This window comes from Colobus angolensis, unplaced genomic scaffold, assembly GCF_000951035.1.
Source record: "Colobus angolensis palliatus isolate OR3802 unplaced genomic scaffold, Cang.pa_1.0 Scaffold255, whole genome shotgun sequence".
NCBI lineage: Eukaryota > Metazoa > Chordata > Mammalia > Primates > Cercopithecidae > Colobus > Colobus angolensis.
In genome coordinates, this window is record NW_012115766.1 from 1683329 (window position 1) to 1704134 (window position 20806).

At 39.7% G+C, this 20806-nt stretch overlaps 1 protein-coding gene across 2 annotated transcripts in view; it reads right to left on the minus strand.

Moving 5' to 3' along the window:
- The window catches only part of FRY (furry homolog (Drosophila)), a 272464-nt gene that overhangs the window by 32202 nt on the left and 219456 nt on the right, over positions 1-20806 (minus strand). The window contains exons 48-54 of one of the 2 annotated variants that reach the window (XM_011946909.1): positions 18658-18837; positions 16164-16325; positions 13882-13956; positions 11431-11601; positions 7866-7874; positions 2706-2906; positions 2051-2212 (exon numbers count right to left, since the gene is read on the minus strand). In XM_011946909.1, coding sequence (XP_011802299.1) covers positions 2051-2212; positions 2706-2906; positions 7866-7874; positions 11431-11601; positions 13882-13956; positions 16164-16325; positions 18658-18837 — 960 coding nt within the window. The remainder of the gene's footprint in view (positions 1-2050; positions 2213-2705; positions 2907-7865; positions 7875-11430; positions 11602-13881; positions 13957-16163; positions 16326-18657; positions 18838-20806) is intronic. The other variant, XM_011946910.1, reaches the window with a different exon arrangement.

Consider the following 20806-nt stretch of genomic DNA (forward strand, 5'->3'; position numbering starts at 1 on the left):
TTAGAGAACGGATGAGTTCTTATTAAAATACCTTTTATTTTCTCTAATATCATAGATAATATCAAACATTGCAGAAATGCAACTTACGTGAAAAACAGGGATAGCTCTTCAGAAATGGGACTTGACTTTTCCTGGATAGGATGAGATCTATTACTTAGGTATTACTTTTCTTTTTTTCTTTTTTTTTTTTTGAGACCGAGTCTTGCTCTGTTGCCCAGGCTGGAGTGTAGTGGTGTGATCTCAGCTACCTGCAACCTCCACCTCCTGGGTTCAAGCAATTCTCTGCCTCAACCTCCTGAGTAGCTGGGATTATAGGCACCCGCCACCAAGCCCAGTTAATTTTTTTGTATTTTTAGTAGAGACAGGGTTTCACCATCATTGCCAGGCTGGTCTTGAACTCCTGACCTCGTGATCCACCTACCTCGGCCTCCCAAAGTGCCGGGATTACAGGTGTGAGCCAAAGCGCCCGGCCTTAGGTAGTACTTTCTATGAGAAATCTATATGTTTTTAGCATTTAAAATAGAAAAGTGGAGAAAATGACCATATTGACACTGAGAAATATCAAATGTTAATAACTTCACATATACTTTGTTATGTTTTTTTCTATGAAATTTAATTTCATAATCTTAGAATTTTCACTTAGACAACTTTTCTTTCTGGGCTTTTTTCTTTTGGCTAATAAAGAACTCTGCTAATTCCAAGAATCCTGATTGTAGTACCTTTGCAATGAGGCAAATTTAGAAATAATTACTATTTAAGCTTCAATATTTTTAGGTAATTATAATTTGGTGATTGCCCTCGGTTTAAAGCATATAGATTTTCCTAGATTTCTGATCTATTTTTACTACACTATCAGAATATAGAATAGCCAATATTATATTTTTCCATTAGAAGTGTTGGAAGGAATATATATATATATATATATATATTTTTTGAGGCGGAGTCTCGCTCTGCCGCCCAGGCTGGAGTGCAGTGGCCAGATCTCAGCTCACTGCAAGCTCCGCCTCCCAGGTTCCCGCCATTCTCCTGCCTCAGCCTCCCGAGTAGCTGGGACTACAGGCGCCCGCCACGTCGCCCGGCTAGTTTTTTTGTATTTTTTAGTAGAGACGGGGTTTCACCGTGTTCGCCAGGATGGTCTCGATCTCCTGACCTCGTGATCCGCCCGTCTCGGCCTCCCAAAGTGCTGGGATTACAGGCTTGAGCCACCGCGCCCGGCCGGAAGGAATATACTTTTATAAATTTTTTTTCAATTTTATTTTTTCTTTTGAACTTGCACAACCGTAACCAAACTCATGATAAAGAGTGCTTGACTCTGTCTTAACAGCAATTGATTATTTTGGTATTTCTACTAAAAGGAAACACAATTCTATACTGATGGGCATAGTTGTGGGCAAAGCATACAAGTGGATGGTTTTCAGGACATTTTAATAAAATAAACTTTAAATGAAATACACACTCTTAGATTTTTAAAAATTAAGATAATTACATCCATTAGTTACTTTTCTCCTCACAGTCTCTGAAGAGAAGAGTTGTGTGCGAATCTGGCATAAGACTGTGATCGACATTAAAAATTCTGATAGTATGCCAAAAGGCAAGCACTGAATCAATGTACAAATTGTGTAATTGTTTCCTACATAGGAAAAAATTTCCCCAAATACGTGCATACACCCACACCTCACTTAGTATATTGTTTTATAAAATTCATGACAAAGACCAGCAGTTTCCCAGTCACAGCGATCTCAGACACACACCACTGGTTTTACCATCCACCAGCAGTGTTCATGCAAAATGTCTCATTTTAGAAAGACCTCAAATCAAGTCTTTCAGCCAAGAAGAAGATGGCTGCTCAAGTTTGTGGGGGTAAAACAACTTCAAAACATAGGTTCAGGTGTACAAACTTCTATTATTTTAAAAAAGAGAGAAAGAAAAAGATAAAGATACTCTTTCTACTTGAGACCCCTTAAGAATTCTCAGAAAATTGGAAGTGCTTTTTTTTTTTTTTTAAGTGTTTTAAGCGAAGTACAAATCATCACTGTTAAAATTTCTTCACCTTTGAACCCTCAGAAATCTGCAGATTATTCATATCAGGCAAAGAAGCATCAAAGCTGGCCATTCTGGTGTTAAAGGAATGAGGGTCTGCAGGGGTTGAGTCACAGGCTGTGGTGAGCAGCTCCATGGGATTCGTCTCTTCAGAGGGGGAGAGAGTCATGATCTGTTTAAAAAGGAAAGGAAATTAAACATAGTATGAAGTTCTCTTTCTTTAAAAGCTCCAATTCTCTAGTTGTTGGTTAATACATCTTAATTTTTAAACTTCCACATTTCACCATTTTTGGAGCTTAAACATAGTGGTTAGTAATCCAGGCATTTTCAGATAATCACATCAAAACGTCTGTCATATCTTCACACTTTAGAGATCTGGGGAATTTTTAACAAGATTCCAGAATCATAAAAGTCTTTGTGAAAAATCTAGGCCTTAACGGATCTGGTGGCTTTCAGGGTGAATCACATGGACCCCAGTCTTTGTTTCCATCTGCAACCTACAGAGAAGACTTTGCCAGTTAGAACCCATTAGACACCACCTGACAGTTCCGATTTTAGTTCAGCAGCTGTGGAAAGTTTCTTTGGCTGCAACTGGAAACTCTACTCCTGCATTAGTTACAAAAAATAAGCCTCCCAATTCCTAGAGTGGGAGAGCTGCTACTTACTAGGTCTGAGTGCTCCAGGATCTGGCTGGCTGTGAGGTCCTCCTCCTCAGATGACTCATCGGAGTCCTCATGGTTCATTTTATTCAGGCTGGGAGTGCTTCCTGACAGTTGGCGCTCCTCCAGAATCTGCATATCACACTTGTCCAGGCTGTCCAGAGAACGTCTGCGCACTCCCCAGTTGAAATTGTCCATACTCTCACCCTGAAATCACACCATCAGCCAGTTTTTTTAATGCCAAAATCCTCTTGCACTCACATGTTCACACATTCAATTAGTCATAGCTTAGGAACAAATATGGTCATTATTAACTCTCAGGCCCTCATCTACTTTGGTATCAAAACTTTTGTTTACCCGATGTGAAAAGGAGTAAAAGCACACTATTTTCATGTAAACTCATGTAAAGTCATAGGTAGAAGTGATGACATACTTCTCTTTGGCATGGTGGGTAATAATTACATTTTTTAAAAACTTCATTTTGGTAAACACTACCAATGATCTGTGTTTTCAAAAATCTGTAGGAAAGAGACCGTTAATATGAAAACTTCAAAAGAGGTGTCACCCACTCCCACCACCCTGAGGTCAGCCCCTGTTTAGTACTGTTTTCAGAAGGAGAAAAATGTAGGAGCTATGCTTGTAGCACATTCCAGAATCCTTTGGGTATTTAGTGGAAGAGCATTAGGTAAACATTCCAGCCTATTTCTGCCACAGCGGTTTCCAAAGACACAATGCAGAGTTAAAGACTTATCAGAGCAGCTGGGCAAAGTCTGATGGATCATGCACTATGCAGAGGCCAGAGCGGCAACACCTTAACTTTTGCTTTAGCTTATTCTTTAAATAATTGTCCCAGTGTAGAAAATTGTTAATTTCCTGGACTCGGTACCAAATATTATTATTATTATTATTTGAGATGGAGTCTTGCACTGTCGCCTGGGCTGGAGAGCAACAGCACCATCTCGGCTCACTGTAACCTCCACCTCCCAGGTTCACACCATTCTCCTGCCTCAGCCTCCTGAGTAGCTGGGATTACAGGCACGCGCCACCACACCCGGATAATTTTCTGTATTTTTAGTAGAGACAGTTTCACTGTGTTGGCCAAACTGGTCTTGATTACCTGACCTCGTGATCCACTCACCCTGGCCTCCCAAAGTGCTGGGATTACAGGCGTGAGCTACCGCGCCCGGCCTATTACTGTTTTTTTTTTTCCTTCTTTTGAGACAGTCTTGCTGTCGCCCAGGCTGGAGTGGTGCAGTGGCGTGACCTCAGCTCACTGCAACCTCCACCTTCCAGGTTCCACGTGAGGCTAATTTTTCGTATTTTAAGTAGAGTCTGGGTTTTGCCATGTTGCCAGGCTGGTCTCGAACTCCTGACCTCAAGTGATCCACCCACCTTGGCCTCCCAAAGTTCTGAGATTACAGGCGTGAGCCACTGCACCTGGCCTCAAATAATAATGTTGATTTGTATATTTTGAATTACTGAGAACTAGCTTAAGTGGCCATGTAAGTGTTAAAGAAGGCTTTTAGTTGCAATCAGACTTTCTCTACAAATCATCAGTTATTAAACAAGTGTATTTGACTAACATAACTTTTTTTTTTCTAGAAATGGATTTGGGTTTTATTTTTCTCTCTGTTAAGATAGGAATAAAGGAAGAAAAATATTACTCAGCTGACTGAGCAAATTTTAACCTAAACAAATGATCTGGCAAAATCTAGCATAGAACCTTTTCATTTACTGGTAATTTGAAACACTGCCTGATGGTTCATTGAAATAAAATAAAACAACTTTTTCTGATGAGAGCTCAGTGAACAACATACTATGAGAGATGTGAGTTACTGTTAAACTTATGAGCATTATCGTTCATTGATTTCCCTCTGTTTTAAGGGTCGTGTCTGTCTCCTAGTGAAACAAGCTTGCCATTCTCACAGATCTGTCATATAACAGAGGTGTAGCTTTTCCGAAGTCTGCTTGGGCTATTCATGGTAGAAGCCAAGAGGTACAAATCCTAAGCACAATCTGGATAAGATACAGAAATTATCATTATTCATCCTCACATATGATATTTATGATTGCTCTTAGGGCTGTTTGATTGTAAAAGAGAATGCAGACTCAGAATATTGTTTCTAACATCCAGTATCTGCTGTGTGCTAAATTACCACCACATAATTTTTCCTTTTTTTCTGATGGAGATGGCTAACTGTTGTACTGGGATTTTAAAAATAGCCATTGCAGTGAGAAAATAAAAAAATATATACATGAAATAAGCAAAAGTTCTGGGAAGAAAAAGGAAAATCCAATGTGTAAAGAGAGGAAAAAAATACAGAAAAATCAGAATACTAACTATACAGAGTAAAAAGAGAAGAATGTGAAAATTATAGGAAAAAATATACAAACACAAATTCACAAAACTGACTCTCTTGTGCCAAATGACTGGAAGGGTTGGATGAACTATCTTAGGCTGTGATTCTGGAGGTCTCCCACACTGCACCTGAGACAGAACCATGAGCTTGCAGAGGAATAGACATCCAGGTGGGAGAACGCCACACCAGGCACAGGTCACTGCTAGTGCTGGTTTGGTGGCAGCTCTGGTGAAGACCTGAACCAATCAGGTGTGAAAACAGGGAGGCAGGGAAAGCTGTTCTTGCAGGAATAAGGTTTGGCTGTCTTGCTGGAGGATGTAGCATCTCCATTAGAGGTAAGGGAGTTGAAATGGTTCCCCTGGTGGTGGCTGAGAGGTTGAGATGGAACAGTGTTGCAGTCTGGCCCTGGTTAAAGTCCATGGTGATTAAAACTCAACCAGGCTTTCTCAGCATGGCCCTAGTGGGAGACCCACCCTCCATCCCTCCTCTCCCCCAAACGTCAGATTTGTATTTTATGTTACATACAAAGCGAAAAGTCAAAACAGTTTCCTACATGTGAGAAAATGCAGAGGATGGCTAGTCCAGATGAACGCTCTGTATATGTCAGTTATCAAACTTAAAAACCACTCAGCGGGCGGAGCTGAGTGGTTTTTAAGTTTGATAACTGACATATACAGAGCGTTCACCTGGACTAGCCATGGGGAGGGGGGAGGGGGGAGGGATTGCATTGGGAGTTATACCTGATATAAATGATGAATTGATGGGTGCTGACGAGTTGATGGGTGCAGCACACCAACATGGCACAAGTATACATATGTAACAAACCTGCACGCTATGCACATGTACCCTAGAACTTAAAGTATAATAAAAAAAAAAAAAAAAAAAAAGAATCCGGACACAATAGGCAGTATTAGTTTTATAGTGAGTATGTTTTTTCCTTTTATGTGTTTAGCTCTATAATCCTGGTAATTGACAAATAAAATATTTTATATCATATGATGCTTCTATCCAGGTATTTAATGTGTTTTTCAGATTGTAAAACACTTTTCCTCCATTGGAATAAATTGTTTTCTAACTCACACACCAATAGTTCCACTTTGAAGGGTTCTCACTTTTGAAGAAATATGTGGAAGAAAATGATCTGGATGATTAAGTAGAAAGAGGTTGATGAATACCCTAGTGAAAATAACACCTGTAGCTGTGTAAATTCACATGGCATTTACAGGAAAATAATTGAAAATAATTGCAAAATCAAGAAATTGATCTTCATGCAGTACATTCTATGGCCCAAATAACCTAGTAAGCCGTTCTGCTTGTCAAGACTATTTTCTGAATTCTTATGGATAACTTACATATGTTATGGGGATATGTGGTAAGTGTCTTCTGTCCTCAACAAAACTACTGAGGCCCATAAGAAGGATATTAAGCTAATAATAAAATATTTTTAAAATTATTTGAACGTGACCTCAGAGGAATACTTCTGAGATTTTTTTTTAATTTCAACTTTTATTTTAGATTCAGAAAGTACTTGTGTACGATTGCTACAAGGGTATATTTGACCCAGGTGGTGAGCATAGTACCCAATAGGTAGTTTTTAAACATATGCTTCTCTCCCTTCCTCCCTCCTCTAGCAGGCTGCAACATTTCCCCCTTCCACCCTATGTTTATGCGTATACTTTCTCAATGTTTAGCTCCCACTTATAATAAAAAAAAAATGCCAAAAAAAAACCACTCAGAATTTATACTAAGATGGGAAAGTATTAATGATTAAACATTCTAGAAATGTTAGAAGTACTATTTTTTGACACATATTTTTTCATATTGGAACTCTGTCAAACAAGAATTATTGTTGAAGAAATTTGGGTACACTGTGGTCAAAATATACTCCCCGAAATGTTCTACTTAGAGTAAGTCTGATATACACAGATAGAGACTGATCATAGGCTACTTTGTCCAGGATGATCCCGGTTTTAATGCCTATTGTTTGGGCATAAATATTATTAGTACCCCCTTTTACTCTCAAAAGGGCCCTGGTTTGGATGAAAAGTTATCTAGTCACTACACAGAGATAGAGAGAGCCTTTAATTCCTGGGGGGAAAAAAGATTCAGCTGAAAGTATATATGGTATATGGTTAGATGCAAATTGTTAATTTCACTTTTTTTTCTGAGACAGAGTCTTGCTCTGTTGCCCAGGCTGGAATGCAGTGGTGTGATCTTGGCTCACTGCAACCTCTGCCTCTTGGGTTCAAGGGATTCTCCTGCCTCAGCCTCCTGAGTAGCTGGGATTACAGGTGTGCACCTCCAGGCGTGGCTAAATTTTGTATTTTTAGTAAAGACAGGGTTTTGCCATGTTGGCTAGGCTGGTCTTGAACTCCTGACCTCAAGTGATCTGGCACCTTGGCCTCCCAAAATGCCGGGATTACAGGTGGAAGCCTTCACACCTGGCGATTTCGGTTTTAATACAAGAATTTAACAATAAAACCCATCCAGTTGTGCAATCACTTAATGAGAAATAATAGGATTGCCATAGATCAGATTTGAAAACTCCACTTCTCTGAGATCTAATCATGCAACTTTCAGAACTAGGCATATAAAGGTTTTAAAAATGTATTTACATTTTAGAAAACATTTCCATACTAGAGCAGCCAAGAAAAATACCTCTTATATCACACACCTAAATGGAAATATGCACGCAAATAAGCATATATATTCTGGAAGGGAGGAAAAAAGCAATTATGTTGTTATAAATCTGCAAAGATGCAAAACATCTACTAGCATATTTGAATTAAAAACAGCATCATCTTACCTGAAGTTCCTGGGTAGCAGATTGAATGAACAGAAAAACAAACAAAAGGTCTATTTACAATGATTATATTAAAGATACTCAAGAACATTTCTCTTAGTGTTAACACAACATTAACTAACAGTGCTAACAATATACACTTCAGTAGGTGCACCTTAAAAAAAAAGGTAAATATACACTAACTGCAAAGAGAAAAATCAACATTAAACATCAGAAATTCCAAATCCCTTGGCTGTGGATGATAGAGCTGGGATAACAAATCATTACTACAATTTCTGAAATAACTGTCTACCTCTGTGACAATTTTGGTCTCAACACTTTTTTTTTTTTGGAATATCTAAATATGTATTTGTGAAAAAACTGTTAAATGTTATGGGAACATGAATGAGGGTCATCAACTGGAAATAAAGGTGGCATCACCTGAGCCTGTTCACAAAGCTAAAAGTGTTTGTGATCATGATGCTTACTGCTGATATGCAATTAATAGCAAAGACACAACACCTTTTAAAGATTTTAAGAAGTTCAAGGGCAAACTCTTGTAGATATCACTCAGTAATTTCTGAGACCAATGAAAAGGAATAGATATGACAAAATGACTTGTCTTTCTTTTTTTTGACAACTTTGTTTTGATCTAAAAGCCAAGTATGCCTAATTTTATCAGATGAGGATATACTAAAATTATTCACCAATGACAATACAAGGAGACTAACATTTGCAATGCCAACTATATGCCTGACACTTTGCTAGACATTATACATAGGTTATTTTATTTTATCCTCATGTCAGCTCTACAGGCAGGTAGAGGTTGAGTATGCCTTATTCAAAATGCTTGGGACCAGAGGTATTTTGGATTTCAGATTTTTAAAAAATGTTGAAATATTTGCATGTACATAATGAGATATCTTGGGGATGGGACCTAAGTCTAAACATGAAATTTGTTTATGTTTCACATACAACTTAAATACATAGCCTGCAGATAATTTTATACAATTTTAAAATAATTTTGTGCATGAAACAAAGTTTTGACTGCATTTTGACTATGACCTGTAACGTAAGGTCAGTTGTAGAATTTTTCACTTGTGATGTTGAGTTAGCGTTCAAAAAGTTTAGAATTTTGGAGGATTTCAGATTTTGAATTTTCAGATGAGGAATGCTCAACTTCTATTCTTATACCCACTTAATAGACAAAGAAGTGGAAAGCAAGAGGAATTGCATCCGTGCTTAAGTCATACAGCTAAGGTCAGTGGCAGAGGTGAAATTCAAACCTGGAGCTGTTGGACTCTGAAGTCCCGGCATCTTCACTCTTCTACTCCAAGAATGCTAGAATCCCTTACTGTGATTTTATTGGAAAGTAACAAAATTCTCAAATGCCTTATTTTATTTGGATAAAATGTACACTCTCAGCCCCGTGAGTTTCTTCTTCTAATTTTTTTTTGGACATGGGGTCTGACTCAGTCACCCAGTATGAGTGCAGTGGTGCAATCATGGCTTACTGCAGCCTTGACCTCCTGGGCTCAAGCCATCCTCCCACCTCAGCCTCCCAAGTAGCTGGGACCACAGGCATGTGCTATCACACCCGGCTAATTTTTCATTTTTTGTAGAGACAGGGTCTTGCTATGTTGCCCAGGCTGGTCTTAAACCCCTGGACACAAGTGATCCTCTAGCCTCAGCCTCCAAGAGTGCTGGGATTATAGGTGTCAGCCACTGTGCCTAGCCAGTTTCTTATAAAATCTTAACAATGAAGGATAAAATAATCACCGTGATTTTTTAGTTATTGTAGTCTAGGACAATAAAGAGAAGACCAGAAAAAAGGTGTAGTATTCCTTACTTCTTGTCCCTGAAAAACATTAGTATAATATTTATTTTTAAGTAATAGGCATCCCCTATTTTTCCTTCCTTTATTTGGATAGAAACTAAAGTGATGAGCTGTTCTGAAATTGTGTCAGATGCCTTCGCTTTACATCATTCCTGCTAGGTCGTTTCACATAACATTTTTCTGTGGCTGAGACAGGAAATGATCCCTTTCTTGCTTCATCTGTTTTTTCCCTCCCTTGTGTAACTTCCAGAGGGAAACAGGTGTCCAAGCTTGAATTTTAACGGAAGAGCAAACATTAGGTCAGCTGTCAGATCAGGGAGCTGATCTTTTGACACTAGCCGAACTCTGAGCTCTGGCTTAGAGACATTTTTGAAAGTATTCAAAACAGTTGTATTTTGCTTTAGACTTAAAACAATCCTCACTGCATTCAGCGAATGCTTTCTCTATCATTTATTATGGATCATAAAAACCTGCAATACTTTTTATTGGTTCTTAAGCAATTCAAGGTGAAAATTAAGCTGGCAGTTATTTTAAGGATGCATTATAGTAGTGCCTTTATGCTGCTTAAGTACTGGGTCTGCTAAACTTGTTCTCCAGGGAAAGAATTGGTGAACACCTTCTTTATTCTGAGACATGGTTCTCTCCTGCTGGGACAGACATCCAGGGTCATCAGTGGGCCAGGAAGGACAAAAGCAAAGGGCTCTTTGGCTTCAGTTAGACATAAGCGGGTTGGTCAGTAATAAAATCCTTTTAGGGAAGGTAAGAAGCTACTTGAAGCATCTTTTCCCACAAATCTGTAGTTAAGTAAGGAGGTGCCTACCTAATGCATGAAATCCTAAACTTGGGATCTGGGCCTGCCTTCTCAATTGTAAGACCAGCAGACAGCCGTTTGGGAAATCTGGTGCAGTTAAACATGAGCTGACAACACCACGAGCCAGGGTCCGAACCAGGCACCTTTACATCATCCAATCTCACTTAAGTGAACTGAGTTTTGATCCCATGAGGCAAAAGACTGCCTCTCAGGTGAAACATGCCTCTAAGTTACTGAAATGAAGGTGACCGAGAGGTGATGCTCCTCCTCTCAATACCTGTTTTCAAAAACATGATTCATAGCTGAAAGTATCTTATGATCATGATTATCATCCAAAATAAATGAATCTGCATTTGCCCACTGAGACTTGAATTCGGCCGCTCCAGTGTCTAGAACACCAGCCACTGACCTAAGCAGAGCAAAGAGCTCTCTCATGTGCGTTGTATTTTGTTTCCAGTTCTAATGATTTCATCAAGCACAAAAACGTTGGATCCCTCAGGCTCTGGTCTCATGTTGTAGCAGGCAAGCTTTGAAGGAATTGAATTAGAGAAACTTCACATTAGAAATGAATAAATGCTTAGCATATTTTACTCAGGTACCAGTGAACAGGCTCAGAACTGAAATGTTTTTTGTCATTTTTTTTTTAAAGTCCAGCTTGGGACTACACACACACATACAGGCTTTGTGTGGTCATTAAAACTCAGGTCTTTGCCATTTAGAAATAACTTGGCAGCTTTTGCCGTGGGCTCAGACAGGAAGGGTGTGGTAACTTTTGCCAAAGTTTAGCTGCTGTACTTTGAATAAGTTGATTCAAAATAAAGTTTACAACTTTCCAATTAAAGATCTTGGTACAAAAACTCATTATTTAGCAGGTAAAAAGAACAGTTTCATTAGTCAAGGAAAAGAATGCGGGGATTATTTTTACAGAGAATACACCGTACCTCTCCATCCTCCAGCTCCACATCTAGGAAGTCAAAGTCTCTGAAGACTCTAAACTGCTGCTCGCTGTTTGTGTCATCCATGTTCTCCTGCTCTCGGGCGCCGTCCTCAGAAGACACCAAGCTTGTCTGGTGCTCAAGCAGATCCAGATCTCCACACGATGAAAAAATCACCTGCGAATCAAGAGTCCTCTCCTGAGAAACGTTCTCCCTTTGGTTGTTTGTGCTACGAAAAATTGTAATTGACTCTTCATAGCACTGTATTTCCAGTACACACCTAATTCCTTCAGTGGGTATTTTTAGAATGTTCTTTTATTATTTATGTTGGACAGGTGCCTTCAGATTAAACTCGTGGCAAAGATGCAAGTTCACGCACCAGGAAAATGTTCAAGAATCACATCGTTGCTTCTTAATGGATGAAGACTGTATACTACCTGTGTGTTTGTGTGTGTGTGTGTGTGTGTGTGTGTGTGTGTGTGTAAACTGGAGCAGCCAGGAAAAAGTTCCACTGTTTCTAAACTGATTAGGGTTAGAAATTATACACATTTACACACATATATCAAATACATATAAATAATATTTTAAGGACTGATATTAAGATATGTTATTGTAGAATGAACTGTGAGAACAAAGGATTTAACCCTTTTCCAGATAAACCAGCAATTGATAAGAAATAAAAAACAGAAGCCAAAAATTACAATACTTGTCCACAGAAGAGTAAGAGAGTAACTAAGCCCATAACTTATACTTAAATTCCTCTCCTGTATATTTAAACAAAACAAAACATTTTTTACTACTAAAATCTTTAGTATGTTAATGTTTTAAAATCAACTTCTATGTTTAGGTTCTTTTCACTGAGCCATTTTTGTAGAGCTTGGTATATAACAAACTGTAAATGAGAGTAAATGTTTTGCTATCCAGCCTCTACTGAACATAGATTGATATTAAACAAAATTAATAGTATTCTTTGTATAACCATTATAATGTCTTAGTTGTTCTGGAAAAGTAGGCAATATCATTTATAAGAATTTAAATACAATACACATCTCTCAAAAGTAAAAAGAGTGAATGGATTTCAAGTGTACTTTTTTCCTCTAGTGTTTAAGAATAGTATATGATGCATATGACATCCTCTCATAATAGCACCTGACACACAGTTTTACACAGGGATTGCAAATGGCTATGTGAGATAAAGAGCCCTCAGGACTAGTCAACTAGTCAGTGAGAGACGAGACATGAGATTTCTGATTTCCTCAGCTGAAGGCTGTCTTTCCTAGTTAGTGCTGCTTCGCTTACTTGTAATGTACTCCAGGTAAATATTTCTAGCTGAAAAGGCCTTAGCACAGGGCAGACAGTATGAGTCTGAAAGAGAAAGTGCCAACCACAATGGCGATAAGAAGTAGGCCTTGTTGGCAGTACTGCATTGCAGAGGCAAAACATACTTGTGTCTCTTTGCTGTGGGCTACGAGGCTCTATCTGCCTCTGCCACTGTCCCCTCTGTCCTAAATGCTGTCACAGGAGCAGCAGAAAAACCACTGATCAATACCACCAAAAAAGTGACTAAAATGGAGGCCCAGCTTAGCTGACGGCTGGCTGGCGTGCTTTCCCGGACGATAGGAAATACCACTTTGTACTTTAGCAAGTATTTATGAGCCTCTAATATTTCACCTGCTCATGAACTATGTTAGTGGATCCACTTTGAAATTTAAATATAGCTCCACCGAGAAATGTGTTTACTAATTCTTACATTAGCTGAGAAATTATTCAGTTTGCTATTTCTTTTTCATAAATATAAATATTCTGTGATACAGGTGAAACAAAAATACCTGGTGAAACCAGCAGACACTTCTATTGTTTTTGTTATACTCCCATACACAATTCAAATTTTTCTAAATTTTATAAAAGCTTCCAAAGTTTACTTATAATACTTCAATCGTCCATCCATTCAAAAGCTTGATGGCATGATTTTTATTTTTAGTTTTTTTATTGTAACATCAGTGGAAGTTTATATGCAAAGAAACATATTATTTTCATCTTTATTGTACGTGGGTAAGATAAGGATATCAGAGTAAGAAGTGTGTGTACAGAGAGTAAAATTATATCCAAGAGGTATGAGCATATATGCCATACATGGTGATCAGCAGAGATTATCATTTATGTTCTAATAAAGTTTGGGCATATTTATTAAAAAATCCAAGAAATTAAAAAAATGAAAAGCAACAGTATTCACAGACAAACGAGTGAACAGCCAATAAGATCTTTCATTGTTTCTGAACTTAGTGTGATTAAAAATCATGGTGTGGGGAGAAATAGTCCAGGGGTTTGCTCAAGACGGTGGCTATCATACTTGTCATTCACAGTTGAATCCTCTAAATTATATGACCAAAGGCAAAAACAGACCAACGAAAAAGGAGACATGACACGAAAATAACTATGATACATGACAGAACTTACTGATGGATTTTTGCTCAATCCTACTTCTTGGCCACACAGAGAAAGGACATGCACCAACTTCTCTTTTGTTCTCTTCTGGAAAAGAAACACAAGCAGGTTTCATTATGGGGTCCTGTGAGCAAATCTGCTCTAATTTTCTAGCCACTAGCCATACAGGGCAATAGCACTTGACATACAGACAGAACTGAGACGTCAGACACACAAGAGTATGAAACAAGAACATAAATTGTAATTAAAACTTGTAAAATATTGAAACCATGTTGAAATAATATTTCAAATATAGTAGGTTAGGTAACATTTATTATTAAAATTAATTTGGCCTGTTTTTCCTTTTTTTTTTTAAAGGTAACTGTTAGATGATGTAAAATGAAGCTCACATTACGTTTCTGCTGGACAGTGGTGATCTAAATTATCCCAAGGGGTGTATATGTGTGTGTATGTGAAAATCAATCCCTAGGTTCTTCACGGAGATCTATTACTTCCTTTGATCATCTTTTCTTATGATGTTAAACTTTCAGTACTAGCAAGGCTTTCCTTACACTTTATTAAGTTACAGCATGAGTCTCTTTTTTCCAAATAGAAGAATACTTTCTGTAGAAAGAAAAAATTCATTTGTTTTAAGCTATATAAAATCTTTCTTAGTTTCTTCTTCCTAAAGTTAAACAGATTCAGTTCCTTTCCTTCATAAACCTATTTTCCAGCCCCTTAACCATAGGGATTCTTCTATAAACCATTACATTTTTCCAGTGACAGAAAACCCAGGTCTCAGAATGACTGGTGAGTTGAGAATTTTAAAAGAAATCTTCCTATCTCTTTAAAATGATTCTCCCCCCTTTAATCTGGTTTACAGTTTGTTATGTGGAAACTGCTAGGAGGCCAATGCCACTCTTAGATTTTTCTTCTTACCGGAACTCAATTCACTGCATCCTTCTTTCCAAATTATAGAGGGGACAGACACTCAATATGGTGTCTGCTCAAGGTCAGAGACAGGAGGACTTTGAGGCTGAGAGATGCCGGAAGACTTGCTAAATGATTTTCCTAAGTCTTAGTGGTCATTTTATAATTCTGGGAAGGAATCAGTGTAGAGGGACACATTGGGCTGTGTATTTTTCTTCTCTCTTCCAATGAAGTTTTCAGCAGAACACTCACTGAGAAACTGCTCTGTTGCAGCCAGCACTATGCTGCATGTTCCACTCCCCTAACCTTTAAGAGAGAAGGTGAGTCCTCCTGGGCACCCACTTTGTCCCTCCCAGCACCCACTTCACCTTTTTCGGGTAACACTGTCTCTCTTTGTATCTCGGAAAGGCTCCATTCCCACTAAGTGAGGCAATGCCTCCCTCAGATGCCCTGCAAGACTCTTTCTAGAATTGCTATGGATGTCAAAAGAATTGCTATGGCCTCTATTGCTCTGAAGTCATCAGAGCCAAAGATCATGTAAACCTGGAGCTGCCAGAGGTCATCTGGGCCTCCCATAGAAAAATCCTGCCTGAGAATGAAGTCAATGGAGGGGAAAACAAGGGCCAAGATGTTGGGAAGGGAAGGTGGGGACAGTAAGAAGGAGAGAGTCTAAGAATCCAGTTTCTGATATTTGTGTACTAGGAGCCAACTGTGCTTGAGGCCAAGATGAGTAAGTTAATAAGTTCCTTTAACACATAAGGCAATTTTTCAGTGGGTTTCTGTAACAAGTCAACAGAAGACCCCTGAATAATGCAGAAGTTTTACTTGACAGGAAGCCCAAGGGCATCTCTGCTGTGCTGTGATGACAGAACTACAGAGAATCTGGCAGCAGTACCCCTGCCCCTCTGCCATCTGGATGGCTCAGCCTGTGCATAGACACTATGGTTGAGGTGCCTGTTCTGTGGACAGCAGACAGGGTGGTCTTTGGGTGTGCAGCCCTATCAACCCTTTGGGAGTCCAAGTGCTCTAGAATTAGTTGGGAGATGTGTTGTTTGGACTCATTTAGGAGAGTGGCAGAGGGGTAGAATTTCTTTAAATGTCTGAAGGGCTGCCATGTCAAAGAGACCAGATTTTATTTTCTAAGTCTTGAGAGAACTAGAACCAATGGATAGAAGCAGCAAAGAGTCAGACTTCAACTCAAGGTAATGAACTGTTCAGATAGAAAACAGGTTCCTTGGAATGCCACAAGACCCCATCCCTGGAAGTGCTGAGACCTATATGGGCAACCTTGCGATGGTGAAAGGGGGAATCCCTTATGACACAGCCACATGGACTCAACAGGTCCCTAAAGTCCCTCCCAGGGCTGTGGGTCTAGGATTACATACCTGAGAATACTGGGGCCTTTTCCAGCTCACAGGAACAAGGACGTTGGAGTTGGAGCCTGAGGAAGTGGAAGATGTGCTCCGGGTGACGGCCATGGCCCTGGGCTTCCCATCACGCCCAGAAGAATTCTGGAGCTCATCATACCGCCTCCCGATGATTGGAGTCTTGAAAAGAAGACAAAAGCACATTCTTCTGTCTCAATAGTTTTGTGATATATGAAACCCTTCTCCCTAGAAGCAACCAAGAGCTGCTTATTTGATTAAAGAGAAGATTAGAGAAGTTCAGTGTTACAAGTGGGCTCATTTTCTCAACATTCAAGCATACATTATGAATCAGTTTGCATCTTCAACATTTTCTCCCCTCTTTAGCAGCAGAAAAACGCAACTGCTTGTTCTTTAATATGCTTTAGAAGCCACTGATAAAGAGAAGCAAAATATGCAGGAAACCAAATAGTCAGTTTTCGATTGTTTAAACTTGAAAAAATTTCTTACAGTTAGAACAAGAGACCAGAATTCCTTTCCCTCTCCCAACTTTTAATCATTAGTCTTTATATACTCTCAATTATTTAAAAATGTATTTAACTTATTTATATCTTTTCAGTTAAATGACTGAGGTCTGGGCCAGGTACTTGGGCAGCACTTGAGAAATTTCACTTCCCGAGAGCTCCAGAATGTGGTGGCTGCATGGGCAGCAATTCACAAACTCGAGCTCTGAGCAGGTCTCCTCTGCAGACACCAGCTGATGGGCATGACCTTGGCAGCGGCAGAAACTGTCAATTTTACACCTGGCTCCTGAGACCCATCATTCTGGAGCAGTTCTGGGTCTCTGGGACATGCGCTTACTGGCTGCATGTTTTTTTGTACTTCTTTGGAACACAACAAACTCAAATCGCAGAGTAAAAATAGCTTTTTCCCCAGCCAGGTTAAAAAAAAATGTGAAAATGGACCAAGATTAAATTGAAACTTTAATGTTATTTACATATTAAATGTAGATGCAGGTGTCACAATGGCAGCAAATAGTATCTCATCCTGAATACTGAAATGATGAAAGATCAGTGAGGACCATTGCATAAAAAACCCAACTTGGATATGACCTACATAATAGTGCAAGTAAGTTCCATATAAGCACACCAGGTTTCTTTCTCTGTCTCTTTCTTTTTAAATATACTCTAAGTTCTGGGATCCACGTGCAGAACGTGCAGGTTTGTTACATAGGCATACATGTGCCATGGTGGTTTGCTGCACCCATCAACCCATCATCTACATTAGGTATTTCTCCTAATGCTATCCCTCCCCCCCTTGTTCCTCACTCCCTTGATAGGCTTTAGTGTGTGATGCTCCCCTTCCTGTGTCCATGTGTTCTCACTGTTCAACTCCTACTTATGAGTGAGAACATGCAGTGTTTGACACCAGGTTTATTTCTTAGTGAACTTATTCATTCAGCAGAGTTTGGAAATATTTACTAGTGATCTACTATGCACCAGATGTTGCAGCGGGCCCTAGTTATAAACAGGAACAGAGTACTGTTTCTGCTTTGGGGGTTCATGAGTCATGGGGTAAGAGATGTGAAAGCAAAGTTACTTTATACCTTAGACTTCAATATAAGCCTCCCAAATGTCTGTTCATGGACTACCAGGTAAACATGACCACTGCCTGTCCTTTCTTTTCTTCCTGACTCCTTAGCTTGGGTCCCTAGTCTCTTGCTCCTCCCTTTCCCTCCCCTGCCCCCTTGAGGGCAAGAATTTAGTTTTACTTGTTTAAAAAATAGTGTGGACTGGGGAAGCAACTATAAAAGTGGAGTCTGTATTCCTGTAAACTTCAGTCATCTGCTGAACCGGCTGTTGTTCAGGGAGAAACATTGTGAATATAAAGACAAAGAATGAGTGAAGGTCATGGTTTAAAATGCTTATGATCGTTCCATTTTTAAATACCTTTTTAAAATCATTTTTTACATAACTGAGGCTAGTTTCTATTTTTAAAAGCTGCCAACTGAGAGTCCCAGTGAATATGACACTCAATGGGTTCTTAAAAGAGCAAAACCGGCCGGGCGCGGTGGCTCAAGCCTGTAATCCCAGCACTTTGGGAGGCTGAGACGGGCGGATCACGAGGTCAGGAGATCGAGACCATCCTGGCTAACAGGGTGAAACCCCGTCTCTACTAAAAAAAATACACAAAAAAACTAGCCGGGTGAGGTGGCGGGCGCCTGTAGTCCCAGCTACTCGGGAGGCTGAGGCAGGAGAATGGCGTAAACCCAGGAGGCGGAGCTTGCAGTGAGCTGAGATCCGGCCACTGCACTCCAGCCTGGGCAACACAGCGAGACTCCATCTCAAAAAAAAAAAAAAAAAAAAAAAAAAGAGCAAAACCTAATTTAGTCCTTAGAAACCTTCATTTGAAATAACTGTCAAATACGTCTTCTTTTTTCCAGGCAACTACTTTTGACCTTTGCTACTACAAATTCATGCTAAAGTTCACAGAAACAGTTAACATAGCTAAGTACCTCCGAAATATCGAAGTGGAAGTCCAGGGTTTTCCCAGGTAATTCCTTGGAAGCACTAGTCCACACTCGATGTATTTCTATCTTTGAGAGGTCACTGTGCTGGTATGAAGGTAAAACAAGGCTGGCTGACCGAGAAACTACGAGCTTCAAGATATTCAGAGCTTCTCTCCAGTGAACACTCTGCAGGAAACAAAACATTCAAGGGTTAAAAATAATTTCATTTTTTTAAAGCTAAGGTATGTCAGAATGACCAGTGAGAAGCCACTGACCGGTCAGAATTCACTGACTTAAAACAGTGCAGGAGGTTCCATGATAAGTAAAAGGCAAATGACATAAAAAGACAATGTATATATAAAAGGAGCTACATTTAGGAGACAAGCAAATAAAAAAAGACCAATTTTGTCCATTTCAGCTAAATTAAATTCTTATTAATGAGGTACCACTATTGGTAATGAGGCACCTCCTTAATTTGAGAAAAAAAAAAAAAGCTCCCAATGCATTTTATGCCATTGACTGTTCAAGTCACTCTTTCTGAAAGTTCTCCCCACCTCCGGTTTCCAGTCTTCTTGGTCCTCCTCCTAGTTCTCTGGCTCCTCCTGCTCCATTTGCTTCCTGGGTACCTTGATCTCTGTCTTCAGCCCTCTTTTCTTCTCACTTCTTGTCTTCCTCATTACTTAACATAGGAATCTGGAAGCCCTTCTTAACCCTCCCTCCTGGTAATCTGTTCCCTCCACTGCATTCCTGCGGGCATTGGCTCAGTGGCACCCTCTTGGGCCTTGCCTGGACTATCTCAATGGCCCCTTACTGGTGTCCTGGCTTGCAGCCCTTAAGTTCATCAGATCCAGCTAGAGTGAACTTCCTAGAACTCTTCAGACCAAGCCACTTCCCTGACTAAACTCCTTCACAGGCTCCCTCTGGTGGACAGGGTGGAATCCACACTCTTTGAGCACAGCCTGCAGGGGTCATCTCCCCCAGGCTGCTACTGGAGTTCCCCAAACTTGGCAAGCCCTCTCAGCCTCTGTGCCTTTACTCATGGTATGCCCTCATCCTTGAATACGTTTCCCCTCCTTATTGGCATGTCAAATACCTACTCTTCATTTAAGACTAAGTTGTACCATTTTTGTTTATCTGACAACCTCCAATCAGACTATGTGCTGCTCCCGTAAAAATATTAGAAACATAGATAAATGAACTTGATAAAAGTTGTTATTTTTTTTTTTTACCTGGACTTTGTGGTCAAAGAACATGAAATAAAACATCTATTAAATTCTGCACAAGGGAAGCCATGGTTTAAATGTGAAATAAGCTACTATTTGAGGTAAGATACAAAGTATCAGAGGTGGCTTGCAGGCTTAAGATAAAATGGACAGCCTTATTAAACAACAAAATGGGGCACGCATTCGTAGAAAGGTGTGAACTGACTACCTGGCTCCTGTGAGTGAAGTGAGAAACTGTTAACTGACTGCCTACCCCATGTGGTATAAGTATTATGGAGCAATGCCACTTGAAAAATGATGCTTGGATGTCACTTTCAGCATTAAATAATTTCTGTAACTAATTTGGTGAAGTAAAGATGGAAAGGAATGTCTAAAATCTATACTGTATATCTTCGTCAATGAGTTTCCAGAGAGAAACTAGCGTTTGCCCTTGAATCCTACAAGTTACCAAGTACATTCCAGAGAAGAAATAGAAGGACAAATACAATGTAGAGAAAAATATGTCTTTGCTCTGGATCTAGGTGCTCTCCACTGAACCCCACGGTGGCCCTGCACTACTCCCATGGCCTGGAGCCTCTCTGCTTTAGTCTGTGGTCATGTGTTTCAGATTAACTTCCAGGCTTTAGAAACTTGTCCTGGCGTGTTTGATCTATCTTCCCATCTAGCTATATTCCTATCTTCCTGCCTATCATGCTGTTGGCCAGGCTGGAGTGCAGTGGTGCGATCACAGTTCAGTGTCACCTCGACCTCCTGGGCTCCAGGGAAACTCTCTCCCCAGTATCCTAAGTAGCTGGGACTACAGGTGTGCACCACACCTTGCGGATTTATTTTTTATTTTTCAAGCCTCCCAAAGTGCTGGGATTACAGGTTGAGCCACTGTGCCTGGCCTTTGTATTTATTTTTATTTTCATTAAAATAAATTGTGTTTCTGG